Source organism: Hypanus sabinus, chromosome 29, assembly GCF_030144855.1.
Source record: "Hypanus sabinus isolate sHypSab1 chromosome 29, sHypSab1.hap1, whole genome shotgun sequence".
In the NCBI taxonomy this organism is placed as follows: Eukaryota; Metazoa; Chordata; class Chondrichthyes; order Myliobatiformes; family Dasyatidae; genus Hypanus; species Hypanus sabinus.
In genome coordinates this window covers 15716231-15743787 of record NC_082734.1, presented here as the reverse complement: position 1 = coordinate 15743787, position 27557 = coordinate 15716231, and the positions used below count along the sequence as shown (strand labels likewise).

The 27557-nt window shown below is 44.9% G+C and overlaps 2 protein-coding genes across 3 annotated transcripts in view; one reads left to right on the top strand and one right to left on the bottom strand.

The window, feature by feature from the left end:
• LOC132383042 (TRIO and F-actin-binding protein-like) overlaps positions 1-27557 on the top strand; it is a 289971-nt gene that overhangs the window by 140403 nt on the left and 122011 nt on the right. For both annotated transcript variants that reach the window (XM_059953752.1, XM_059953753.1), the window contains exon 15: positions 6126-6209. In XM_059953752.1, the coding sequence (XP_059809735.1) occupies positions 6126-6209 (84 nt within the window). The remainder of the gene's footprint in view (positions 1-6125; positions 6210-27557) is intronic.
• Positions 10737-11150, bottom strand: LOC132382762 (profilin-3-like). Its single transcript, XM_059953220.1, has one exon. It carries the CDS (start codon positions 11148-11150, stop codon positions 10737-10739), a length of 414 nt encoding a protein of 137 aa, XP_059809203.1.

Below are 27557 nucleotides of genomic sequence, written 5' to 3'. Positions count from 1 at the left end.
GATGGGAGTGGGGAGAAGAAAGAACATCCAGGGTGGGTGGGCTCTTTGATTATGCTGGCTACTTTACTGAGGCAGCATAAAGTATGGACAGAGTCCCCGGGCTTGTAGACTAGTTCTTGTGATGTGCTGAGCTGTGCCCATGACCCTTTGCAGTTTCTTGTGGTCATGTGCTGCGGATCCACAGCAACTGTCAAATTTGTCCCTATTCATCCTCCTCACCTTCCAACCACTTGATCATACCTGTATATATGGGGAATCCGTAGGTCAGGCGTTCAGACCCTGGGTGGACCTTCATATTTGTTTTTGCCTATTCCCCCAAAATCCTTTTGTAACCAGCGTCTACTGTCCCAGCACCCGTTGCCAGTTGCTAAGGCGGTTTCCAAGGTTTTAACATTCTTTCTGTGTAGAAGTGTTTTGTAACTCAGGATATTTGGGAAAAGGATTAGTAAAGCAGAAGTAATCCTTCATGTCATCAACAGTGAGTAGAGTGCAGAATCAGCTACATTAGAGAATAATAGACTGAAACAGCATCGAAAATGGCCCTCAGAAACACAAAAGATTCTGCAGATGCTGGAAATACAGAGCAGCATCTATGCAGGAGAATAAACAGTTGACGTTTTGGGCCAAGATCGAGTCCTAATGAAGGGTCTCAGCCCCAAATGCCATCTGTTCATTTCCCTACATAGATGCTGCCTGACTTGCTGAATTCCTCCAGCACCTTGAAAGGAAGGGGGGGGCAGGAAGAACCCCAAAACTGTTGGGGGTGCAGGGGAGGGAAAGGAGTACAAGCTGGCAGGTGATAGGTGAAACCAGATGAGGAAGAAAGGGGCGGGATGAAGTGAGAAGCTGGGAGGTGTTAGGTGCAAGAGGTATAGAAGGATGCTTCGAAGAAGGCTACTAATCACCAACAAATATTTTCCAGCATAGACTGAGTGGATTGCCACAGATTGCAAGTTCAAGGAAACAAACCTATCAAATACACTTTCAAATCAATGTAGTCACCCCTCAGTCTCCTACATTTCAAGGCTGCCCAACCTCTCCAACGCCTTAACCACTTGGCCACATGCCACACTAACTGGTAAAAGCCAGCATGAAAAATGTCTTCTTCACCACCCTGTCTACCGGTGACACCACTTTCAGTGAAATATGTGCATGTACTCCAACGTCCGCAACACTCTCCCGAGCCCAGCATTCTCTGTACATGTCCTACCCTTGTCTGACTTTACAAAATGCAACCCTTCACACTTATCTGGATTGACAGCCATTTGCCCATCCTTGGCCCACTTACTCAGCTAACTCAGATCCCCCTGCGAGTTTGATACCTTTCATCACTGTCCATCCAGTGTAAGGCATAGGATGAAAATAGATAACAACTTGGATATGGCATTACGAGGAATTCTGAAGTTTCTTCGGCCATACGCACAAAATGCTGAAGGAACTTTACTGGTCAGGCAGCATCTATGGAGGGAAATAAACAGTCAATGATTTGGGCCAAGACTGAATCCTAATTGGCCTGAAATGCGATCTATTCCTTTCCCTCCATAGATGCTGCCTGACCTGTCAAGTTCCTCCAGCATCTTGAGGGCTTAACTAGAGTATGGAGTCCAATTCTGGTAACCACAGTTTGGGAAGAATATGAAGGTTTGGAAAAGATTTTCTGGGCTGTGGGATTGCAGTTCCTGTGTCAGACTCTCCCCTTGAGGTAGGGAATGTTGAGAGGCCTGTTAGGGGTGTACGGAGAGTGGTGAATCTGTGGAATTCTCTGCCACAGGAAACAGTTGAGGCCGGTTCATTAGCTATATTTAAGAGGAAGTTAGATATGGCCCTTTGTGGCTAAAGGGATCAGGAGGTATGGAGAGAAAGCAAGTACAGGGTTCTGAGTTGGATGATCAGCCATGATCATTTTCTGTGTTTCTATGTACTACACAATGACAGGGCCGGAAATGGTAGACAGTTGGGGACTATTGTGGCTGAGGGACAGAGAGCACAGAATGTAAGCAGGAATGTTAGTTATGATCAGAAACTGATTCCCTACAAGGTCAATTGAATTCTGGTGGGGAGGAGCAAGTTGGGTTGGTATATAAGAGAAAGTTTTCTGGGCAATAGCGTTGGTACGATAGCAGAACCAGGAGCTGGCACGGACTTGATGGGCTGAACAGCTGTAGGAAACATTCTATGACTCTGTGAGTCTAAATTCAATCTAATTCTTAAACTAAGCCCCTAGTCCAGTCAAAATAAATTATCCCTCTTTACCTTAATACTTTTTCCCAATCATGTCACTTAAATTGCAGGGAATACAATTCAAGTTTGCGGCATGTCTCCTTGTAACTTAGATTCCAGGTATCATCTAGGTACATTTAAATTGTGCTTCCTATACTATCTGCATATTCCAATACTAATGCCTCCACAATTTCTTTAGCCACCTCCTTCAGAACCCTGGGGTGTACACCATCTGGTCCAGTTGACTTATCTACCTTCAGACCTTTCAGTTTCCCAAGAACCTTCCCCCTAGTAATGGCAACTTTGCTCACTTCTGCCCCCTGATGTTCTCAAACTTCTGGCATAGTACAGTGAAGAATGTAGCGAAATACTATTCCGTTCATCCACCATTTCTACCTCTCCAGCATCATTTTCCAGCGACACGATATCCACTCTCACCTCTTTTTTAGACTTTATATATCTGAAGAAACTTTTGGTAGGTTTTGTTTTTACACAGAGAGTGGTGGGTGCATGGAATGCCATGTTGCATGGTGTCAGAGGGCAGCTACGTTTAAGAAACTCCTTAGATAGGTACACGGATGATAGAAAAATAGAGGATTATGTGGGAGGAAAGGGTTAGATTGATCTTAGAGTAAGTTAAAAGGTTGGCACAACATTGTGGACTAAATGGGCTGTACTATGCATTGTAATCTACAAAAAATATATATATCATTGGTTACATAAAGTCTTTGGAGAATGGTTAAAGGCAAGTATAGAGGCACTCCCTGGTTTACAACCTCCTGATTTATAGAGAGTTTGTGGATACAAAGTAGTGTTTGGGAGACCGGTGGGTTGGAGGATGGGGATGGATTTGCCTGCTGCAAGCATCTACCAAGCGGAAATGGAGTATTTGCACTTGTGTTTTCTCCCTTATTCCCCCGCCCCGCCAATCATGCTGGGTGGAGCCAAACAGGGCTGGGAGCACCGAGCGGACTCGCTCGTTCACTCACGGAGTCAGTGAGCCTGGCTGTCGGCCGCTGTTTCTGCGTCTGCTCGCAATCCCATGACCGATGTTTCTCTGATCCTCTCCCACACGCACGTCTTGTCTTACGACCAGTTTTCAGGAAAGGGACCTTGTCGTAATCTGGACACTGCCTATACAGAGTTCATTCTCAAGAGATCCACAACCTCATTGAATGGTGGAGTGTAGTCAGACCGGGGTCCAATAAAACAGCAGTATAACTTCCTTTTTCTCCCAACCTACAGTTTAAAAACCAGAACTTTACGTAGAACACTACATAAGCAGCATAACACAGTTCAGCCCTTTTCCCCATGACGTTGTGTCAACCTTTTAGCCTACTCTAAGATAATCTAGCCTTTCTCTCCACCATAGCTCTCTATTTTTCTATCATCCACGTACCTTTCTAAGAGTTTCTTAAACCTTGCTGCCTCTACCAACACTCCAATAGGGCATTCCGTGCAACCAACACTCTCTAATGTTCCCCCTATACTTTCTTCCAAATCACTTTAAAATTATACCCTCTGGTATTAGCCATTTCTGCCCTGGGGAAAAGTCTCTGGCTATCTGCTCAATCTGTGCTTCTTATCATCCTGTACACCTTTAGTTTCGGTACCCAATTAAGCTATGCTACTTAACCTTTGGTAACACCAGCCTTTCACCATGCACGATGACTTTATTTTGAATGCTCTTGTACCTGCCTACACTGAATCCCACTTAGCACAACAGCCACTCACTTACTCTGCTAGTAGCTCTCATTTTGCACCCTTCAGTGGCTTGGTTCTGACCTGACACCGAACTTGGCTCTGTGACAATGGAAGGGACGCTTTGTGAGAGTGCTGGAAACCTGAAAGAGGAGTTGGAAATGGCGGAATACTCAGCAGGCCCATCAGCATCAGTGGAGGGAAAAGCCGGGTTAATTTTTCTGCAAAGGAACCTTTCAGTTTAAAGGAACTCTTTTGTTGAAGAGTTTTCAACTGCTTTGTTGAATGATCTTGGGAGTGAAAGGGTTAATGTATGAGGAGTATTTAATGACTCTGGAGTTTAGAAGAATGGAGAGGATCTCATTGAAAGTGATCGAATGTTGAAAGGCCTGGATAGAGCGGAAATGGAGAAGATGTTTCTAGTCATGGGAGTTTGCGGCTAGAGGACACAGTCTCAGAATAGAAGGAAGTCCCTTTAGAACTGAGATGTGGAGGAATTTCATGGTGCATCTGTGAAATTAATTGCCACAGACAGCTGTAGAGGCCAAATCATTGGGTTTATTTAAGGTGGGAGGATGATGTGTTTTTGATTAGTAAGGGCGTCAAAGGTTACAGGGAGAAGGTAGAAGAATGGGGTTGAGAGGGATAATAAATCAGCCTTGATAGAATGGCAGAGTAGATGATGGGCTGAATGGCCCAATTCTGCTCTTATGGAGTCATTGACTTTACACATTGCCTCCATTAGCCATGGCTTGTTAAATATTTCCAGTGTTTTATATTTGATGCAACACACACAAAATGCTGGAGGAACTCAGCAGGCCAGGCAGCATCTTTGGAAAAGGGTAAACAGTCAAGATGCTTCTTCAGAACTGAAAAGGAAGGGAGAAGATGCCAGAATGAAAAGGTGGGGAATGGGGAAGGAGGCTGGCTGGAAGGTGATAGGTGAAGCCAGGTGGGTGGGAAAGATCAAGGGCTGATATGAGAGGAGAGTGGACAATAGGAGAAAGGGAAGGAGGAGGGGAGTAATAGATAGGTGAGAAGAGTAGGAAGGGGGTGGAAACGTCTGATTTTTCAGCTTCACCATCCGCAGTGAAGGCACAATCCACCCCCAACACAATCTCCCAGAATTTAGCTCTTGCCCATTATATGTGCCCTCTGAACACTTCCAGATCAATAGCTTGTCCTCAATGTGCCACCAGTTTCATCCTTTGATATCTCTCCAAATTGAAAGTATGACGCCTTCCGGAGTCCATCTGATCAGCAGCTCTGAGTATTTCCCAGCGTTTTAGGCCATAAGCAGTCAGATGTTACTGAAGAACTGAACACAGCCAACAGTCAGGGGAAAAAAAAAAGTCCTTACTTCTCGTCACACTAGCAAACACAGAAGGTTAAAATTTACCATGTTATAAACTGTACGTACAGACATTTAAATTAGGATCAGGAAAGGACTGCTCAAGCCAGCTCCACAGTTCTGTAAGGTCACAGCTAATTTATTTTCTGCATTCCAGCTGACCTTCCACCCTCTTGTTTATCAAGAATCCATCTATATTTGGCTTAAAAATAATTTGAATCTGCCTTACCGTCTTTGAGGAAGAGGATTTTAAAAAATTTAACGTCTCCACATCATGGGTGACCTCTTAGTCTTCAACAGTGACCTCTAGGTTCTCCCATAAGAGGACATTTTCTCTGTGCGCAGCCTGCCAACATTTCTCAAAACCTCGTATATTTCCGTTAAGTCCTTGCCCCCTCCTCAGGACTAGGGAATAAAAGTCTGGCCTCTCCACCCTTCCTCATGAGGAAACACAATCACTCCAAGTGTTAGTCTTGTAAACCTCTTTGAATTCTGATGAGGCATTATTAGCCTTTCTTAAATAAGACCAATACGGTTCTCCAGATAAGGTTCCACCGATAATAGAGCACTTTTGTATTAAGTTCTTCTCACAATAAGCAACAAAATTCTGTTAGTTAGCTGCACCTCAAACTAATCCTTTGCCAATGATGTACCATAACACCAGATCCCTCAGCATCTCAGAGCTCTTCAATCTGCTGCAAGTATTGAGATCACGTAGCTGGGAACTGCTCATTTATTAATAGCCATTTGCAGCTCCAAATATAAATACAATTGGCTGTTGACAGAAGCTGAAATATAAACAGGCTTTCCTTCAAACCCTAAATACACATGTTGGCTTCCATTTCCCCGACAGACTGACAGAGGATTCTCAAACAGGGCCGCTTCAAGCTCGCTGAACAAAGACGGCCGTTTGTCGACAGCTGGCAAGCACAGCAAGGTAAGGTCACTCTCGTATCCTGGTCTTGGGTCGCGGGTGACACTGGTGAGGAGGTGGTGATTTCCCACCTGGACGGAGAGGGGGGATGGTGAGTTTCCTTATCAAACTGTGTAGCTGGGCCTGGATGGTGGGAGTGAGTATTTCTTAGGTGTGACGATGAAGGAGTGTTGTGATATCAAATGAATGATTGGAAAGTTTGGCTATTTGCAAGATCTCAAGGACTGAGGTTTCAGTGCTGTATATTGAACTTAACTGCAGCCCATCCAGTACAGAATGGTGTTGAAAATGAACGTTATATAAAGAAGCAGAAAATAGAAATGCAAGAAGTTATGTTAAATCTTTATAAAGCATTGGTTAGGAATTGGGTGGGTAGGTTTGTGTTCAGTTCGGGGTCTCACACTAAGCAACAATGCGGGGAGTAAAATCTGTTCAGGAGAGGGAGCGGTGGGGATTGATTCATGTGGTACTAGGGATGTGGAACGTTGGCTGTGTGGAGAGAGGGAGAACGGATTCAGGGCATGGGTCACGGATCCTCGTGATTTCTCACAGTGAAAACTGTTCCCAGCTGCAGACAGGTCTGTTACCTGATGATACTGTTATAAGTTAATTTGTAAAGACTCAGAGAAGAGAGAAGGATTTTTTAATGCAGTGTGTATCCTATCTATTTATACTTATAACAATGCAGATGATGGATGTTCCAGGTTTGTTACCAATGATACATGCATGTTAAGAAATTTGTTGTTTTGCAGCAGCAGTGCAGTGCATGACAGTCTTTTGTCACCAGTACAACCTTCTATGTGGTGGTGTGCTGGGGCAATGGCATCAACATGGGAGATGCCAACAGGCTCAATAAACTGATTAGAAAGGCTGGCTCTGTTATAGGAGTCAAACTGGAGCCTGTGGTAGAACAAAGGACCCTACGGAAAATCCTCACAATGTTTCTCACAGTCTGCATGCCACTTTGGCTGAACAGAGGAACGCTTTTAGTAAAAGTCTACGACAACTGCGCTGCTCCAAAGAGCAATATAGGAGGTCATTCTTACCCTCAGACAGTAGCCTCTATAATGAACCAAGTTATAGCCTGAGAAGTGGTGGCCCCCTCCTGTTAGACTGTTTGAGTAACTTATTTTTTATTTTTTCTTTCTTTCTTTCTTTCTTTTCTTTCTTTCTTTCTTTCTTTCTTTCTTTCTTTCTTTCTTTCTTTCTTTCTTTCTTTCTTTCTTTCTTTCTTTCTTTCTTTCTTTCTTTCTTTCTTTCTTTCTTTCTTTCTTTCTTTCTTTCTTTCTTTCTTTCTTTCTTTCTTTCTTTCTTTCTTCCTTCCTTCCTTCCTTCCTTCCTTCCTTCCTTCCTTCCTTCCTTCCTTCCTTCCTTCCTTCCTTCCTTCCTTCCTTCCTTCCTTCCTTCCTTCCTTCCTTCCTTCCTTCCTTCCTTCCTTCCTTCCTTCCTTCCTTCCTTCCTTCCTTCCTTCCTTCCTTCCTTCCTTCCTTCCTTCCTTCCTTCCTTCCTTCCTTCCTTCCTCCCTCCCTCCCTCCCTCCCTCCCTCCCTCCCTCCCTCCCTCCCTCCCTCCCTCCCTCCCTCCCTCCCTCCCGTATTTGTTCATCTGTGCACTTGTAATGCTTTGGGATCAGTAAAGTATCTGTATATCTAAATATTATAGGTTGCAACAAGAAATATACAAATAAATAATTAGTGTAGATAGAGAGCATGTTAATGAGGTGTTGTTTATGGTAGGGGTTCCCAGCCTGATGTCCGTGGACCCTCGGTTAATGGTAGGGGTCCATGGCCCTAAAATACTGTACGGGTCCCTTGATGGTAGTAATGAGAAGAGTGGCACAGTGGTGTAGTGGTTAGCTTTACAGCACCAGCGACCTGGGTTCAATTCCTGCCACTGCCTGTAAGGAGTTTGTACATTCTCCCTGTGACCATGTGGGTTTCCTCTCACAGTCCAAAGACCTACCGGTTGCTAGGTTAATTGGTCATTGTGAATTGTCCCGTGATTAGACTGGGATTAAATCAGGTGTTACTAGGTGGCACAGCTCAAAAGGCTGGAAGGTTCAATTCTGTGGTGTATTGCACTAAAAAAAATGTTCGTGTCAGCTTCCAGATAAGCAAACCCATTAGTTTCAATCCCCTTGTGTGTATTTTCCCTGTATTCTCTCTTTCTCACGTGACCAACAACTCTCCTTTGATTCTTCTGCCGCCTGCCAATAATATGATCTGGATGATGGGGTGGTAAATTGGATTAGTAAATATGCAGATGATACTCAGGTAGGTGGCGTTGTGAATAATGGAGTAGGTTTTCAAAGCTTGCAGAGAGATTTAGGCCAGTTAGAAGAGTGGGCTGAAAGATGGCAGATGGAATTTAATGCTGATAAGAGTGAGGTGCTACATTTTGGTAGGGCTGATCAAAATAGGACATAGATGGTAAATGGTAGGGCATTGAGGAATGCAGTAGAACAGGGTGATCTAGGAATAATGGTGCATAGTTCCCTGAAGGTGGAATCTAATGTGGATAGGGTGGCGAAGAAAGTTTTTGGTATGCTGGCCTTTATAAATCAGAGCATTGAGTATAGGAGTTGGGATGTAATGTTAAAATTGTACAAGGCATTGGTGAGGCCAAATTTGGAGTATTGTGTACAGTTCTGGTCACCAAATTATAGGAAAGATGTCAATAAATTAGAGAGAGTGCAGAGGAGGTTTACTAGAATGTTACCTGGGTTTCAGCACCTAAGTTGCAGAGAAAGGTTGAACAAGTTAGGTCTTTATTCTTTGGAGCGTAGAAGGTTGAGGGGGACTTGATAGAGGTATTTAAAATTATGAGGGGGATAGATAGAGTTGACAAGGATAGGCTTTTTCCATTGAGAGTAGGGGAGATTCAAACAAGAGGACAAGAGTTGAGAGTTAAGGAGCAAAAGTTTAGGGGTAACACAAGGGGGAATTTCTTTACTCAGAGAGGGGTAGCTGTGTGGAACGAGCTTCCAGTAGAAGTGGTAGAGGCAGGTTCGATTTTGTCACTTAAAAAAAGATTGGATAGGTATATGGACAGGAAAGGAATGGAGGGTTATGGGCTGAGTACGGGTCAGTGGGACCAGGTGAGAGTAAGCGTTCGGCACGGACTAGAAGGGCTGAGATGGCCTGTTTCCGTGCTGGAATTGTTATATGGTTAAAGAGTCAATAACAGCGGCAGGAATCTGGGGCATGTCGTGGGGACCCACACACAGTCAGAAGGACTGTACACACCTCGCACCTGAGGTCAGGATTGAGCCTGTGTCGCTGCAGCACAGTGCCACCCGTGGGTAGTGGAAGCAGGTGGGATACAGTCCGTGTTCGTCACTTCTGAGGCCAGCTCTACATTCCAGCGACTGACACAGAGAGGAACAGTGCAGACTCTCAGCACTTTCTGAGCCGCCTGTTTACCCAGCTCGCCTCGAGTGTTTGGAATCACTGGACCCCTGAAAATCAGGTTTATTATTCACTGATTAACGTCATGAAATTTGTTGTTTTGTGTCCGCGACACAGTGCGATGCATAAACAATGCTATAATTTACAGAAGTGCATAAATAGTGAAAGAGGAATAGTGGGGGAGAGTTCATGGGTTCATGGCGGAGGGAAAGAAGCTGTTCCTGATACGTCGAGTGTTGGTTTTCGGGCTCCTGTACCTCCTCCCTGGTGGTAGTAATGAGAAGAGGACGTGCCCTTGTTGGGTTCTTAGTGATGGATTTTTGAGGCACTGGCTTTTGGAGGCGTAGTTTATGGTGGGGAGGGTAGTGCCCATGTTGGAGCTGGCTGGGCCGATAAAACTGGAGCGCTAGGGTCCTGTGGAAGGTACAGACCCAGCCATTAACTGTGCAGTGTGGTCCATGGGCTGTGGAACAGAGGCAGTGACTAGACTCTATCCTGCAGCGTTAACTCTTTGAGCAGTGACACAATAAAGGAGCTGTGAGGTTTCAGCGCTCTGTGCTGCTGCTGGGACTGGGTGGGGGTTGGGGGGGGGGGAGGCTTTCCCTCACTGGCCATCTGAGCCATTCGCAGACCAAGCTATCCAGCCTCCCCCTGCGAGCAAGCCCAGGGACAAGCAGCGTGCTCCGAAGATCCTGTAAACCGGGCGCTCAAAGATCCAAGGAAGAAGGAGCAGAGACAGAGATCCGAGGCTGAGTCCGAGGCTGAGCTGAGAAAGGTTCAAGATGAGAAGGAGCAGACATTTCCATCTGCAGATCAGAACTGTGGTCTGTAACAAGAGTTCTTTAACTGGAAAATAGCTAGAATATTGATCAAGGGACAGAGGAGTGATGTACCAACATTGAACAAACTTCAAAGGAATAGGGTGACGGATTGCTGGTGGGTCTAGATAGGTGGGGGTTCATATGAAGCATAAACATTAGCACTATTGTATCGACCCAATGCCCTCTAATCTGTTTTTAATCCTATAATAACAAAAATAACACCAATTAACAGAATTGTTGGTAGTTAACAATTTATTACTAATCTGGGTTTGTAAAAATGTTTTCAGAATCCCTTCCCTGACTTTAAAACCCCTTCTCCTTCAGATAGTTGTCCATTTCATGGACCTTCTTGTTGAGGAGTCCCCCGTGGACCCCTCGTTTGCCCATGATGAACACCATGATCTTGTTGGTTTTGCCGATGCAGATGCTCTTGCCTTGTCCGCCCTTCATCCTAACATCCATCACCTCGTCGTTGTTGACCAGGAGGTTGTCCCTGATGATGGAGCATTTCTTCCCTCCGATGGTGATGCCTGTTTGTAGGAAGGTCTTGCGGTCCTTCCCTATTAGCGTGCTGACCTCCTGCGGGGAGATGGCAGCCAATATGCCGCCGGGTTTGGAAGCCCAGACGGCCTTGTTGTTGGCGTGGCCCACAATGGCAGCGTCTTCCACGTTCTTGTCCTTCAGTATAACATTGATGTAGTTCCTCCAGTCCGACATCTTCTCTATTGAAGATTGGCTTCGAGAACAAAGTGGTCTTGGCACTGTCTCACTCGATAATGTGAGGACAGTTAACGGGCAGCAGTCCAACATCACCATGCCATTGTGAGGTCAGAGTGACTTCACTCCATTATGATTATTTATGTCATGCATTGTTCTGGTGACTTGCTTTACTTCATATAATTGGTTGTAGTTGAAACAGTTGGAATTTTATTTCAGTCACTGGGTGCCTTCCCACTTTCCACCTGTCCTTGAAGCCATTGAATCCCATTGAATATGAGTCCCTTGCTTTTCAAAGCACTTGCACCATTAAAACACCCACCCTTTTAGGCCCATCGCCAGCACCAGGTGATCTTGTAATGGAAATGCTTACACCATTCTTCACAACATCATTAAGTTGCAGTTATAACTGATGATCAGGCCCTTCTTCTGAAGCTTTGCTCACCAGGAGCAGTAGAAGATCATCCGATCAGAGGGGCTTGCGTCACTTTGCCTGTGTTTATTCCGCCCAGACATGGACAATTTAGATGAATCCACTTTCTCAACCTTTGGGTTACTGAAGGTGATCACGCAGGGGAGAGGGCTTCTGCCTCCACACCTGTTCATGAAATGAGCTTCACACCCCCACCACTCTTGATGTGGGCCCTTGTCCTCTATTCCCTTCAAATCCTTGTAAATCTGTGTCCCCCATTACTGGCCTCTTTACAGAAGGAAATAGATCATTCTTAAAGATTAAAGATCCTCAAGAATAGATGTATTTGTCACATATACATCAAAACATAAAGTGCGCCATTTACCAAGACCACCTCTCATAATCTAAAGCATCTGTATTAAGTCTCTTTCTGCCAGCCCGTCATCTTTTGTTGACAAGAACAATCCCAGCATAGGCTGTGATCCCCTGTCTCCAGACACCTGAAACTTTCCTCTTCACCCTCCATACACAACCGTAATCTCAGTAATGACTTGTGCAGACCTGGCATGAGCTTCCTGCTCTTGGGCTCCATGCCAGGCCAATTAAAGCAAATCTCCTGTGCGTCATACCTACTCGCAATCGGAGACACCAGGGACTGCAGATGATGGAATCTGGAGTACACACAACATGCTGGAGGAACTCAGCAGGTCAGACTGCATCTGTGGGAGGAAATGGATAATCAACGTTTCAGGTCAAGACCTTTCATCTGGAATAATGGAATAATGGAATAATGTCCCTTCCACAGATGCTGTCTGACCTGCTGAGTTCCTCCAACACGTTGTGTGTGTGTGTGTGTGTGTGTGTGTGTCTTCAGAGACCTGTGAAAATACACACTGAGCACCCTTGGTGTGCTAATGCTGGTGTCCTACAATTATTCCTTGAACTTACCTTCCCCTTTACAAATGTGTATTATCTCCCATTTCCCCACACGGAATCCCATTTGCCACATCTGTGCCAGGGACTGCAGTTGCTGGAATCTGGAGCAATGAACGATCTGCTGGAGGAACTCAATGGATCGAGCGGGATAGGAGGGAGGAAGTGAGATGTTGATGCTGCAGGAGTGAGTCAGGGTCGAAGGTACCTTTCTGCAGCCTGCAAACACAAGGGCAGACATTAACCTTCTGTCTCTAAGTAGTGTTTATATAAAAGGACTAGAACGGGAGGGAGCTATTCAGTGAATATTTTCAACTATCAATGCACTTCTTTCCTCAGCAGCACCTTAACTTTAGGGGCAGGGGTGGAATTTCAACTTGAGCATTTTGCATTCAGAATTTAAGATTCAAATTTACTTTCTCACGTGTAGTCCGAAGCACACGATGAAATGCGCCATTCGCTTTAACGGCCAATGCGCGGGGTCAGAGGCGAGAAGCGGGCTGGTTCAGCTTGCTGCCTTGCAGGGTTTGCTGGAGTGAGGCTGTGGCCTGCCACTAGTGGATTTCTGGACCAGCGGCAGCGATGCCTGGCATTGTGAATTATAGTTTTGAATGCTCTTTGCTCGCTTTTATTGATTTTGCACGATTTGCTTTCTTTTTCTTTCTCTGCACACTGGATGTTTCGACAGTCTTTTAATGGGTTCTATTGGGGTTCTTTGTCTTGTGGCTGCCTGTAAGGAGGCAAATCTCAAGGTTGTATAAAGTATGCATACTTTGATAATAATTGCACTTTGAACTTTTGAACTTTGAACCAGAGGGTGTGCTGGGGGCAGCCCACAAGTTCTGCCACCCTTCCCAGCACCAACGTAGCATGTAGAGCAACGCAAAACACAACAAAACAGACGTGAAGCAACTAAAGAGCAGTAGCAAAACACGCTGCTGACCTCCCCTCCTTCCCACCCACGTACATAGTCCCCCAACCCCAGCACAGGTGGCCTCCAGCGGACTTGGGACTCGCAGACCTTGAGCCTGTGGACTCCCCGAGGTTCACAGGCTCAGGCCGTGGCCAATAGGTCTCAGCTTCCAGACTTCCGATTTGACCCTCGAGCCTCAATGCTTCACATTGACCCCAGGACCTCACCGGGGGGGTCATCTGTATTCCAATCCGGGTGTCACTCTGGGTCAGCAAGTGCAGTGTGAAGTTGAACAGGTCTTAGTCAAGTTAAACTGAGCTCTGGCTTACAGAAGGGGGCAAAGTTTTCAGCAAACACCATTGCTTTGTTCCCCTAAGTCTGCAAATTCTTGAAGGTTATCCTCTCTGTTCAGTGTTTTGTGGAGATTTTTGGGAAGACTTATTTTTGGGAAGACTTTTTAATTGGTCAGTTGTTGCCTGACTTCCTGAGTCCCTCCAGTGTTTTGTGTGCATTGGCAATGGTGTTCACACTCTTGGTTTGTTTTTGCCATGTGCTGGTGGTCTGCCCCACCTCTTCCAACACAACAGCGAAGGCACCAGAATGGAGGACGTTCGCACCAAGGCTACGTCCACACTAGACCGGATAATTTTGAAAACGCCAGTTTCGCGTAAAAACGATAGGCATCCACACTAGGCGTTTTTAAAAATATCTCTGTCCACATTGAAACAGACATTTCGGTGAATCTCCTCCTACTGTGCATGCACAGGACACATCTACGGAAAACAAACGACATGTTTGATGTCGAATCTCACCGTGAAAGGGTTGGTGTACGTTTGTTCAGTTACAGACTAGAAAAACTTAAACGACGGACAGCTGTTGGCTCTCATACAGGAGGACTTAAAACTAAAAAATAACAAATACTGGAGCATATGGAGGCAACCGACAGGGAGTTCACAGACAGTATGACCCGGCTGACGACGAACATTGAAAAACTGACAAATTCTGTTGCATTAATAAAGCCCCTTGTTAAATGTATAAAACATGTCTGCATTAGTGTTATCTTGTATTTCCATACAATGTTACATTAGGCTGTTACACATCTATTGTCAGAGAAGTACTTGCATAAATAGGTAAACCACCTTCATACGATCAAGGACAGAAAACAGGGCAAAGTGAGTATACTTATTTATTCAGTAAGTTATGGGTCAAAGTATTTGGTGAGTACTGTTCTAACTCTTCTGGCTTAAGTTTCGTTGCCATCTGTTCTGAAATTGTTAGGTTGCGTTCAAGAAAACAATGAAATGGCGCGATGCTGTCACCATCTGTTCCAGCACATCATGACAGCCTTTTTAGATTTCTCCAGTTACCCCGTCCACACTGCTCCGGCCAAGTGGCGTTTTCAAAATTACACACTCCAGAGAGCGTTTCTGAAAATATCCATTTTCAGGGGACAAAAACGCCGTTTTAGTGTGGGCAGAGGGTAAAAACGAAGAGAAAAAGCTTCGGTTACAGACTTATCCGGTGTAGTGTGGACATAGCCTAAGAGTGAAGGCAGCGCTGGGTTCTGGTGAGAATGTCCCCGTCCCCCCGTCCCCCGCCCCGGATGTTGCGATGTGCTGCCTGAGCTCCTGCGCTCTTGTAGGTCTGCCTGATGCTGTGGCTGCTTGGTTCTGTGTCCTGTCACCTGCCTGGGCAGAGCCTGAAACTTCAGCGCCAGCCCAGTTTGTGGAAATCCCCTTCGCAGTCAGAGAGCACCAGCGGAGAATAGAACTCACAGCTGACCTATCAGACAGCAGTACAAACCAACTGGATGTGTTCCACCTCCCAGTCGGCCGGGATTCAACATTTTCTGTGATGCGAGTTGACAGGGTGGTTCAGAAGGCGTCTGCTGTGTGGCCGGCATTAGTCAGGAGGGGTTGAGCTCAAATCATGTTGCAGCTCTCTTATTTTCTTTCTCTCTATGCACTAGGTGTTTGACAGTTTTTTTTATGGGTTCTTTTGCGTTTCTTTGTTTTGTGGCGGTCTCTAAGGAGATGAATTTCAAGGTTGTATAATGTATACATACTTAGGTAATAAATGTACTTTGAACTTTGAAATAAATCGAGGAAAAGCGGACCTGGCTGCATTGAAGATCTTTGGGAATAGTTTTGTTTCAAATTTGCCAATCTTTGAGAAAGGCTGGGAATCCCTGTTAGTGGTATTTACAATCACCTTTGGCTGATTATCATTCTAGACATGCATAGCTGCCGTTTAGTGTTGCAAACAGAACATGTAATGTAATTGAGTCTAAGAAATCTTACTGGTTCATCTACCTGCAGTATATTTCCTCATTTAGTTTCCGTTCCTCGTATCCATTCCCTGCCGTTGATTGAGAATAACTGAGAGACACTGAAGAAGAGTGTTCCTGCCTCGCACCTCCAGGTGCTCGGGCTCAGCCCTGACCTCGGGTGTGTGAAGTTTGTATGTTCTCCTGTGACAGTGTGTGGTCCCTTCAGGTACTGTGGTGTCCTCCCACGTCCCACACACACGTGGGCTGTTCGGTTGGAAATAGAGAGAAAAATGCAGATGCTGGAAATGTAGCATATACAGAAAACATCAGAAAAACTTACTTGTTTCCACCTTGTCTCTGTCCTTTCTCCCCGGTCCTTTGATGTATCTGATGCCCATAACACTTCAATTGCAATTTGCTTTCACATCCTAAGGATGTTCGGAGTCCTATAAATTGTTCTTTAATGTGATGATAATAGTTATAACAACCTTAAGGTTGTTATAGCCGGGGGTGGCAACGGGGATAATCTCCCGCTACCTATTATTAAATAGCCTCTGACAACCAAGTCCGGCTCCTGGCCTTCACGTGTGGCTTAGCTACTAAGCCTGGCGCAACCATTTCTGCTGACAGGAAATGGGGCAGAGTTGGATTACTGGCACCTTAAAACCAGTCGTCTCGAGCAGATGGGGCTCATCAACTTTAGTTGGCAGTTCATCTAGGAGAAGGAAAACTCTGACCTCAAACCTCCGCTGCCTTGTGAGGAAGGCTTTGGGAGTAAACCCCGAGGGAAAAATCTGGAGCTGGAGTCCCTAAGGCAGTACTACATTGAGTTCAATGCTGGCTGGCAACTCCTGCAACGCTGCTGGTGCCAAACTGTATCAGTCTCTGCCATTCCTCATTCCTTTGGGTTCATCAGATGCGTGGAGATGGGGAGTTTGCTACCTGGGCAACTCCGTGCTCTCCATATCGCACTGCCTGACTTGTTTAACAAGACTGCTAGGAAGCAATATCCATGGTCAACTCTGACCAACGGAGGCCACAATAGTGGAAATAATTAAAGGGAAGTTGATGGATGTGTTAGGTAGAGAATATAATGCAGATGTACAAGAGAATACGGACGAGGCTGAATGGGACTAACAGGATTGGTTTCTCACAGAGAGCTGGGATGGACCTGATGGACCCAATAGCCTCCAGTGTTGTTGGAAGTTGAAGATCTGGAGCAAGGATATTAGTTTTGAGCTTTTCTCTAAGTGGGTTGTAAACAATGGGCCGAATGTCCTTATTCATATGTATCGATCTGACTGGTATCTGTACAATCAATATTATGGCAGATTTTTTTTTAAATTTTATTGAGGTACAGCATAGAATAAGCCCTTCTGGCTGTCCGAGCTGTGCCACCTAGAAATCCCCCAATCTCAGGGTAATTTACAATAACCAATTAATCTACCAGCCGGAACATCTTTGGACAGTGGGAGGAAACCAGAGCATCCAGAGGAAACCCACACAGTCATGGGGAGAATGTACAAACTCCTCACAGGCAGCAGCAGGAATTAAACCCGGTTTGCCTGCACTGTAGATCTTACTGCATCTGAATGAACATTAATGTTGTTTAAAGAAAACATTGATCTGTAATAGATAATTAGTCCGAATTTTCCCAATTTTTCTCTCAGCCAGTATGTGGTCCTATATAACCATATAACAATCACAGCACGGAAACAGGCCATCTTGGCCCTCCTAGTCCGTGCCGAACCCTTAATCTCACCTAGTCCCACCTACCAGCACTCAGCCCATAACCCTCCACTCCTTTCCTGTCCATATACCTATCCAATTTTACCTTAAATGACACAACTGAACTGGCCTCTACTACTTCTACAGGAAGCTCATTCCACACAGCTATCACTCTCTGAGTAAAGAAATACCCCCTCGTGTTTCCCTTAAACTTCTGCCCCCTAACTCTCAAATCATGTCCTCTAGTTTGAATCTCCCCTACTCTCAATGGAAACAGCCTGTTCACGTCAACTCTATCTATCCCTCTCAAAATTTTAAATACCTCGATCAAATCCCCCCTCAACCTTCTACGCTCCAATGAATAGAGACCTAACTTGTTCAACCTTTCTCTGTAACTTAATTGCTGAAACCCAGGTAACATCCTAGTAAATCGTCTCTGCACTCTCTCTAATTTATTGATATCTTTCCTATAATTCGGTGACCAGAACTGCACACAATATTCCAAATTTGGCCTTACCAATGCCTTGTACAACTTTAGCATTACATCCCAACTTCTGTACTCAATGCTTTGATTTATAAAGGCCAGTGTTCCAAAAGCCCTCTTCACCACCCTATCTACATGAGACTCCACTTTCAGGGAACTATGCACAGTTATTCCTAGATCTCTCTGTTCCTCTGCATTCCTCAATGCCCTACCATTTACTCTGTATGTTCTATTTGGATTATTCCTGCCAAAATGTAGAACCTCACACCTCTCAGCATTAAACTATAATCATTCCTTTCTGTCAAGTCACTCAGGAGATCTAATCAGTGCCAGCAGTTCCCTCTGGGCAATTCTTACCTCTCAACAGTGTTGGTTTTTACTGAAGGCCCCAGGACTGGTGCGGACTATCAGAGGGCACCTTTAACACCTCCTACCTGCTTCATTTCTGATTGCTCCAAGCTGCCCCCTCCCAAGTCTGACTGTCTTCAAATCAGCCAGGGGGCCTGAGATCGCAATACGGCTCCTGATTTCCATTCCAGGTGCTGTGGTGACCTAGAAATGTCAGTGGAAGCAGACACAACAGTAACTTCCCCAAAGGACACAAGAGATCGCAAATACTGGTATCTGGAGCAATACACAAGTAGCAGGAGGATCTCAGCAGATGAGGTAGCATCTGTGGAGGAAAATCAACAGTTGATGTTTCAGGCCGAGACCCTTCATCAGGATTCAACATGAAGGGCCTCAACCCAAAATGTCGACCATCTGTTTCCCTCCATAGATGCTTTCCGACCTGCTGAGTAAATAAAAACTTTAAAATGTCTCCACACTTTAATGAAAAAGTAGGGGAAGTGGAACTGCACAGGCATTGTATTGAGCCAGCATAGACCTAGTTTGTCAAATGTCAATCTAAGTTCCATTTCCATTATAACGAGCAGGATCAATGAGAGCGCCAACCTCCCAAGCTTTCAATAATACACACCACGATTGTGTGTTAATTTCTCAATCATTTAAAATCAATAAGAATTCAAGCAATTCAACAATGATAATTTCTTTTTTTTTTAAGCTCAGTTCAAACCTGTAAATTTGAGAGCCCAATATAACATAAATAGCCAAAATTTCACTGTGGCATGAATAGAAGTGTGTTCTTCATAGCAATTAGTTGTGTATTTCCCAAAACCACTTTTTAATTTAGACCGTTATATCAAACAAAAATACAGTGCAGTAGAGGGATAATTATTATAATCAACATGTAAACCATATGTTTCTATTTCTTTTTGATCTTTCTTCCAATGTCTTTCCAAACAATTAAATAACTGTCAAGTCAAGTATTAGCATTCCTGGCTAAAGGAAAAAGGACATGAAGATTTAGAGGAGGATTGGCCCGTTCACAGAGCACTCTCACGGGCGGATTGTGCTGACTTTTTGCAACCTGTGTCAGTAGCAAGGGATTGCAGTTTCATCTTTCTTGTAATTCTGTCCATCAGAGATGTATTTGTTCTCATTTTGTTCCCTTTCCAAGTCTGTGTCTTCATCTGCTTCCTCACTATAGGGGTGAAGTGCACTGAATCCTACCCTTCTGGCACAGGTTCGAACCCAGCCCCTATTAACTCCTGAAGTGCAGTCTGTCTGTTTTCCTCTTAGTCTCTCTGTCTTCCTCTGCCCTCCCTCTCTCTTTCTCTGCCCTTCCTTCCTTCCCCAGTCTCTCTTTTCCTCTCTCTGCTTTCTCTCCACTCTCACCCCTCCTCCCTCTCCTCTCCCTCCACTCCTCCCTCTTTTCTCCCCTCTTTCTCTTGCTCTGTTCTCTCTTCCCGCGCTCTCTCTCTCTATTCTCTTGCCCACTATTTTGTCTATCCACACATTTTCTCTCTCTCCACATTCTCACTCTTTCCTCCCCCTTGCTCTCTTACTTTCTCTGTCTCTCCCTCTCTCTCCCCACACTGGCTGAGGAAGCTGTTTACATTATTGTCTCCCCTACCCCTCTACTCTGATTTTCATTCAGAGTACTCTATCTCATTACTGAAAATTCTGCACACTAACCATTTGTAAAAAGCAATGACTTTTGTGTTGCTGACTATTAATAATTTCCCTCATTAAGTCTGTTCCATTTCTCTGTTGGACTGTTACACAGGCCTTCCATGACCAAAGCTTTGTAAATTCAGCCGTGCTCACTGCCTGTGCAATCTTCTGTAAAATAATTCAGGTGTAGAGTTCTAGTAGTTTCACTGCAATTTGTATGAAAATTGAAGTTGAGATTTTGCAAAGGAAATGTAATTTCTGAATCCAGTAACATCACTCCAGAGCTTCATCCGAGGTCTCTGGTTGTGGGTGAGTCCACGTGGTTGTGAGCATACATCCCACTGGGGACATGCACAGCTCCAGCGCTTCAATAACGCCGGGAGCCCGACTCGGAAAGATGGTTTGTGTCTTTGGTCCAACCCCTATAGTGAACTCCAACACCTTCCCACGCGCACGGACACTCTCTCTCTCTCTCTCTCTCTCTCTCCCTCTGTCTCTCTCTCCCCCTCCCTCCCTCCCTCTCTCTCTCTCCCTCTCTCCCTCTCCCTCTCCCCCTCTCTCCCTTTCTCCCTCCCTCTCTCTCCCCCTCTCTCCCTTTCTCCCTCCCTCTCTCTCCCTCTCTCTCTCTCTCTCTCTCTCTCTCTCTCTCTCTCTCTCTCTCTCTCCCTCTCGCTCTCTCTCTCCATATCTCCCCCTATCTCTGTCTATATCTATCTCTCTCTCACTCATATGTGGTATATGAATATCCTGGACCAGAGACTGCTACATTGGAAAGTGCATTGAGCATGTTTCCATGATTAAACAGCACACTGCCAGGGCAAACCAGAAATGATAGATGACTACAGAAGTTTGTGCTTTGCTTAGACATTGGGAACAAGGACGACTGTAAGGTCAGCTACAGCCGTGCTCTCCCATGCCATCAGAAAGGCAAAGCGTGAGCACACACAGAAAATCCACGGACACATGGTGGATGTGGTAAAGATATACGAACCATAACTACCCAATGTTCCCTTTTTCTTGCGGCTGCGCAGACCAACCGTTGCTCTGAGCAGCAAGTTTTGACACAGCCTGTAACGTGCGGCGCGTTATATAAAAGGAAATTCCAGCTGCGCGGCAGCGAAGGCTAAGTGCGCGTGAGCGTTGCAGTAACTGCTCGGCCACGCACCCGCCCTGCTCGGAGGGGACAGTGGGCCCACACCTTGTGTTCAAGTGACCGGTTCACAGTTGAAGTGACTGTTGGTGTATTGCACAAGGGACATTTAATGCACTGAATTCTGGATAATGTGCTCCATGTAGAGTAATAACTCATGCGCCTTCTTGCTGCGTTTTATGGAACTTGAGGATGAGTGGCTAAAGAGAACAAGGAAGGGATTGTCTGGGAATGAAACAAGGGTGCACTGACACATTTTGTGTGTAGGGCTAGAACCAAGTCCGTCAGCATCCGCAAAGCTATTTTACACCCAGATAGTTGGATTCCCACACCGATGCTGAAGCTCAAGCAAGGGCACACTCCCCCATGGCAATACTCTGCCACAGAATGAGGCGGAGACAGCTCCTTCCCTCATTCAAAAGGACATGTCAGGAGGGAGAGCCTGTGTGCCAAGGAGAAGAGCCTGGAAGAAGGTGGCTAAGATTACCTCCTCCAGGATGGGGAACCCGTACGGGAGAGAAATGTGCCCTCGAGTTATGTCAGAGCATTCCACACCCATTCCCGGCTGCTGCTATGGGATTTCTCACAGGAAATGACTGTAAGCTGACATCCTGGTCATTCCAGCGAGATGCCATCATGAGGAAGTTGAGAGATGTTGAGGCACGCCACGAAGATTACTATAGCCGGGATGCATTCATTCACAAAATCAGTGCTGCAGGATAGGAGAGGGATTTGTGAATCATCTGGGCTCCCCGTCTGATTATTGATGAGTCATGTTTGTGTTCCAACTGAGCTTGCAGAGGTACTCGATTTGCATTTGGAATTATGATTTTGCAATCTTAAAAAAAAAGCACCTCTCTCAAAGAGAGAGACCTTCACACTCCCTCCTCTGCTTAGCTGGTTGACGGCCAGGGATATTCCCTCAGTGACTGTCCTCCTCCTGCTCCTCTCTGCTCTCCCTCTGGCACGGGTGCAGTGATAGCTGCTGAGACTTGCAGGAAACCGCCAGCCCTAACTGGTCCCAGGTTACTATAGAGGTCCCTAACCGTCCTGCAAGCTAGTTCAGACCAGAACGGTGCTTCCAGTAATGGACAGCCGAAAGCATTGTCTTTACTGAGGAACAAGTATCTCAGTAGCTAACTGCTGGAGATGGCACTTCTTAGCAGCTTAATCACTGTGGTCGGTTCTTCTCAACTTCTGAAGAAGCCCAATTAGGCTTTCATCTGTTACCAGAAAGGCTCTTTAAACTCTCTAGAGATGCTTTAATGGTGACCATCTTCAGGAAGATAAGGCAAATCTGATTTCAGTAATTACCACAATCTTTTTTTTAAACTTCTGGAGCAACTCAGTAGGTCAGGCAAGATCTGAGCATTGACAATCCCTCCAGAGATGCTACTTGATCCTCTGTGGTCCTCCAGCGGATCGTTGCTTGCTTGCTCCAGATTCCCAGCATCTGCAGTCCCTTGTGCCTCGAGGAACTAACGTTGCTGCCACAGAGAAGGACCTTCTTATTGGCCTCCTCCCGGCAGTTGAAGAGCAGCTCTTGAATTGTGCTGACATGATATTCGCAGTCTGATGACTCCAAGAGGGGTGGGGAGGGGGTGGAGATACCTAAGGAGGGGTAGGGCGCTTCTTCCCTCCGCTAGCCTACAGTTCCCCCTTGGGCAAGGTGTAGCCCCCTGATCAGGATCACGTGAAGCATAAGAGCAGATGGCCATATGAGCAGCTGGTACACATCGCAAGTCCTGGTTATTTGACCACTGACGCCAGGCAGACAATCTGTGAAGCGCATCAGCAATGGCTGGGGTCACCCACCTTGTAAAGACGCTGCCCAGCAGAAGGCAATGGCAAACCACTTCTATAAAAACGTTTGTCAAGAATAATCATGGTCATGGAAAGACCATGAACAGCCACGTCAGACGAGGTGGCACATAATCAATGAACAATGATTTCAAGAGAGGTACAGGGAGAAGCACAGACCATCAGAACCCTTTACTAATCTTACTAAAGCCATTCACCCTGTCAATTGAGATCTATTGTGGAATACCCTCCTCAAGTTTACCTCCTGTAGAAACTCATCCCTGTTCTACATCAGCTCGATGAGGAAAGGTTTCCATGAAAAAGTCCCATCATAGACCTGGTCTCAGTGCACAGCGATGTCAAGTCAGCTGTGTCGTTGTCCCAGTACTTCCCTCGATCTTACACAACACTGCACCCCAGCTCCAGCAAATTTCCCCCTGGGATGGAGCTGAGCTACACGACTAGAGAGAAACTCATTCACAGAAGCTTAGGAGAGGAGGGGCTTTACATTTAACATGTCCAACATTAAAGTTACATAAGAAGACCTTGGAAAATGTAGACTACTTGAATTGAATTGACTGTTTCTTACATCCTTCACAGAGTTAAGAGTTAAGGGGCAAAAGTTTAGGGGTAACACGAGGGGGAACTTATTTACTCAGAAAGTGGTAGCTGTGTGGAATGAGCTTCCAGTAGAAGTGGTAGAGGCAGGTTCTATTTTGTCATTTAAAAAAAAAGTTGGATAGGTATATGGACAGGAAAGGAATGGAGGGTTATGGACTGAGTGCAGGTCAGTGGGACTAGGTGAGAGTAAGCGTTCGGCACCGACTAGAAGGGCCGAGATGGCCTGTTTCCGTGCTGTAATTGTTATATGGTTATACATGAGGAGTATGTTATGTTACGTCTCCATCTGAATGTACAATGTGCAAATTATAGTAACTTTGTAATAAATAGTATGTTCAGTAAGATGTACAACAGAACAGTCAATATGTTTTAGAAGTACAATTGTGTCAGCATGAATTAATCAGTCTGAAGGCCTGGTGGAAGAAGCTGTCCCAGAGCCTGTTGGTCCTGGCTTTTATGCTGCAGTATCTTTTCCTGGATGGTAGCAGCTGGAACAGTTTGTGGTTGGGGTGACTTGGGTCCCCAATGATCCTTCGGGCCCTTTTTACGCACCTGGCACTGTAAATCTCCTGAATAAGTAGCAAGTCCTTAGGATTTGGGGACTCATACCGAACTTCAGCCATCTGAGGTGAATTTTGGGAGCAAATATTCAGCAATGACAAACACTGAAGCTCACTGTCTTAAGATTTTTGAAGGTGTTTGATTAGCCACAAGGTAGTTCTAAAGCTGCTGGTCAGACCTAATGTCAACAGGGTGTCTCTACAGTTGAGAACATTTCAAATGGACTTCATTAGTTTGAAAATGCAATAGAAGGTCATGCAAGTCAAAATAGAAGTACATGTCCTCCTCTTTCTTGAACTCAGCCACTCAGTTGCTCATTTTAATTGGAGTGACTTTCTCCCAATTAATATTGAGCTGACTGGTCTATGGTTTTCTGCACTTCTTTCCAGTTGCAGTTTCTCAATTCCAAGGCACAGAACTCAAGCCCTGGTAAGATATGACTAACATATCTGGAATTACTCCACCTATTTCTTTCATGGAGGCAATAATGCCCTTGAGAATTAAGTATTTTTGCACTGTACTCTCCTCTATTACCAGTCCTTTACTGATATTTCTCAAAAAACAGTATATTTTCATAAAGTTTGCATATATAGAGAGTATTCTCATGTTGCCATTCACATTACAAATCATATCTTTGCATTTGCATACAGAATTTACATTACATCTGCATGGGTGTGGATGTGTTTGTGTCCATCTGTAGGCACGTGTGTCCATGTGTCTGCACCAAGAGTGTCCCGTGTTTGTGCATGGGTTAAATTTAATTTTGGACTGTTTGCCAGTTGACCAGGATCTTGCTCAGACGAGGTCAGAAAATTCACACACATTCATGTGGGAATTATCCACTATCCGGAACTGGGGTGGAAGACAGTCATCCTGAGGGATTGTCAGAGAAACTTTACATCCATTACTAGTTTTCTTAATGCTCCCCTTTCACATCTCTTAGTACATCCTTTACATCCCTTATATTTATTCATCCAGTTGAGTGGATTTCTACTTTTCTTCATATTAGTGTAAACTCGTTCTTCTGGCAATCAGAGTAAAATGCAGTGGGATGTTTGATAACTGTGGATGGTACTAAATAACTCTCTTAAGTTTGTTCCTTAGCCGTTTATTTCAAGATTCAAGATGGTTTAATGTCATTTCCAGTGTATAAGTGTAAACAAGAACAAAATAATTGCTACTCTGGAGTAGAGCACAATAACACAATGAGATAAAGAACACAATAATAAAGGCACAATAAATATGAATATAATATATAATAATATAATATAGCTATATTGTTGGCAAACAATTGACACTAGAGCATACAATCATCACAGCGATATTTGATTCTGCGCTTCACGCTCCCTGGACTACAAATCGATAGTAAATATAATAAACATTTAAATTATAAATCATAAATAAAAAATAGAGAAAGGAAAGTAAGGTAGTGCAAAAAAACCGAGAGACAGGTCCAGATGTTTGGAAGGTACGGCCCAGATCCGGGTCAGGATCCGTTCAGCGGTCTTACCACAGTTGGAAAGAGGCTGTTCCCAAATCTGGCCGTATGAGCCTTCAAACTCATACAAGATAACAAAGGTCTCTGTGTGTCTCTCTCTCTCTCACTCACTCTCACTCTCACACACACACACCAGATTGTATGTGCATAAAGTGACACCAGGTACAGGGATCTTACGGTGAATCTGACAGGAAGTGATAAAATTAGTGGTGGTGGGTTAGTGGGTGGATCAGCCTTATTGTTTGTGGAAAGTAACACATTGCAGGGGAATTATATGGGATGTACATAACTGCATGTGATTGTATAGTGATGGACATACTTACGGATTGACTGAACATCCCCTGTGCCTAGGATCTCTGACCTGCCCCTGCTTGTAGTCTTGATCCATTGTTGTGAATGAACAGGGGGAGGGTCTTTGCGCGCACCCGTTCGGGGATGCCTTGGGGCTTTGTGTGCCGAGGAGTTCTACAGCCTAGGGGTGGGTGGTATGCGTGCATTGTCTCCATTCATAATGTTCTTGGCATGGAGCAGCATCGTGACTCTGTCCCCATGTCCTCAACAGCACCTCATTTTCTGGCCTTACTCTTCATCCTAAGTATTTTGTCAAACTCGGGTAAAGTTTGATTGAAGTTAACTATTTCACATTTTTGAGAAAATAACCCTTTATGTAATCTGTCTTCGCGTTTAACCCTCGGAGTGCAGCAATTATTCCTATTTGTATGCCCTCTAGGGTTAATGTATTCTCACTGACGTAGATATCCAGCACTGTTCAGAACTACAAAGACCATAGAAATAAGAGTAGAATTAGGCCATTTTGCCCATTGAATCTGCTTCACCATGGCTGATTTATTATCCCTCAACCCCATTTTCTTGCCTTCTCCCCATAATCTTTGACCCCCCCCTTACTAATCAAGAACCTATCAATCTCTGCTTTACATATACCAAATGACTGGCCTCCACAGCCGCCTGTGGCAATGAATGCCACAGATTCATCTCCCCCCCACCCCCCCAGCCTTTGGCTAAAGAAATTCCTTCCTCATATTTGTTCTAGTATTCTGAGGCTGTGCCCTCTGGTCCTAGACTGCCCTCACTATGTGAAAACCATCTTCTCCACTTCCACTCTATCCAGACCTTCCAATATTTGAGAATCTGTGTTGGTTCTTACATTCCTTCGATCATTCTTGTGAACCTCCTCTGGACCCTCTCCTTTTAGATAAGGGACTTAAGACGGCCCATAAGTGCAGTCTGATCGATGCCTTGTAAAGCCTGTAACTTCTTGCACAAAATCTATCTCCTTGGACCCCAGTCCAACAGATTTAAAAGCTAGCATTATATTTTGATTATTCGCTGTGCCTGGTATCATTTTTCTAGAAATCCGTAACTCAGAGAAGTCCAGGTCTCTCTGGGTCACCGGGCTTTTCACCATAAAGTAATTGTTCAATCCTTTTGGCAAGTTGTTCTGCGTCAAAATCCAATCGTCATACATTGGTTTATTGTCCAAATCTGTCAGCCCCTCTATAATGTTCTCACAGTGCAGCCTGTCCTTCTGTCACTTGTAACCTTGCTGTCCCATCATCTGTGTTGTTAATAAATATGGAGAAACGGTGATTGGTTTATTATTACCATCACCTGCACCAAGATATTGTGGAAAACTTTTGTTTGCATGCCATCCAGGCAGATCATTCCATACATACAGTGAGATGGTACAAAAGGAATATTTGTGGAATATAATATCTGTTTCCCAGGGTTGAAATACCTAATACCAAAGGACATGCATTGAAGGTGAGAGGGGGTAGGTTCAAGAGGGATGTAAGTTTTTTGCTCAGAGGGTGCTGGATGCCTGGAATGTGCTGTCTGGTGTGGTGGCAGAGGCAAATGCATTAGAGGCTTTTAAGAAATATGCACACAGATGTAAGGAAGATGGAGGGGTTAGTGTTTGGGTGTTTTTGATTTGCTGTTTGGCCGGTTTGGTGCCACATTTTGGGCCGATTGGCCTGTTCCTGTTATGTTAGAGTTACAGAG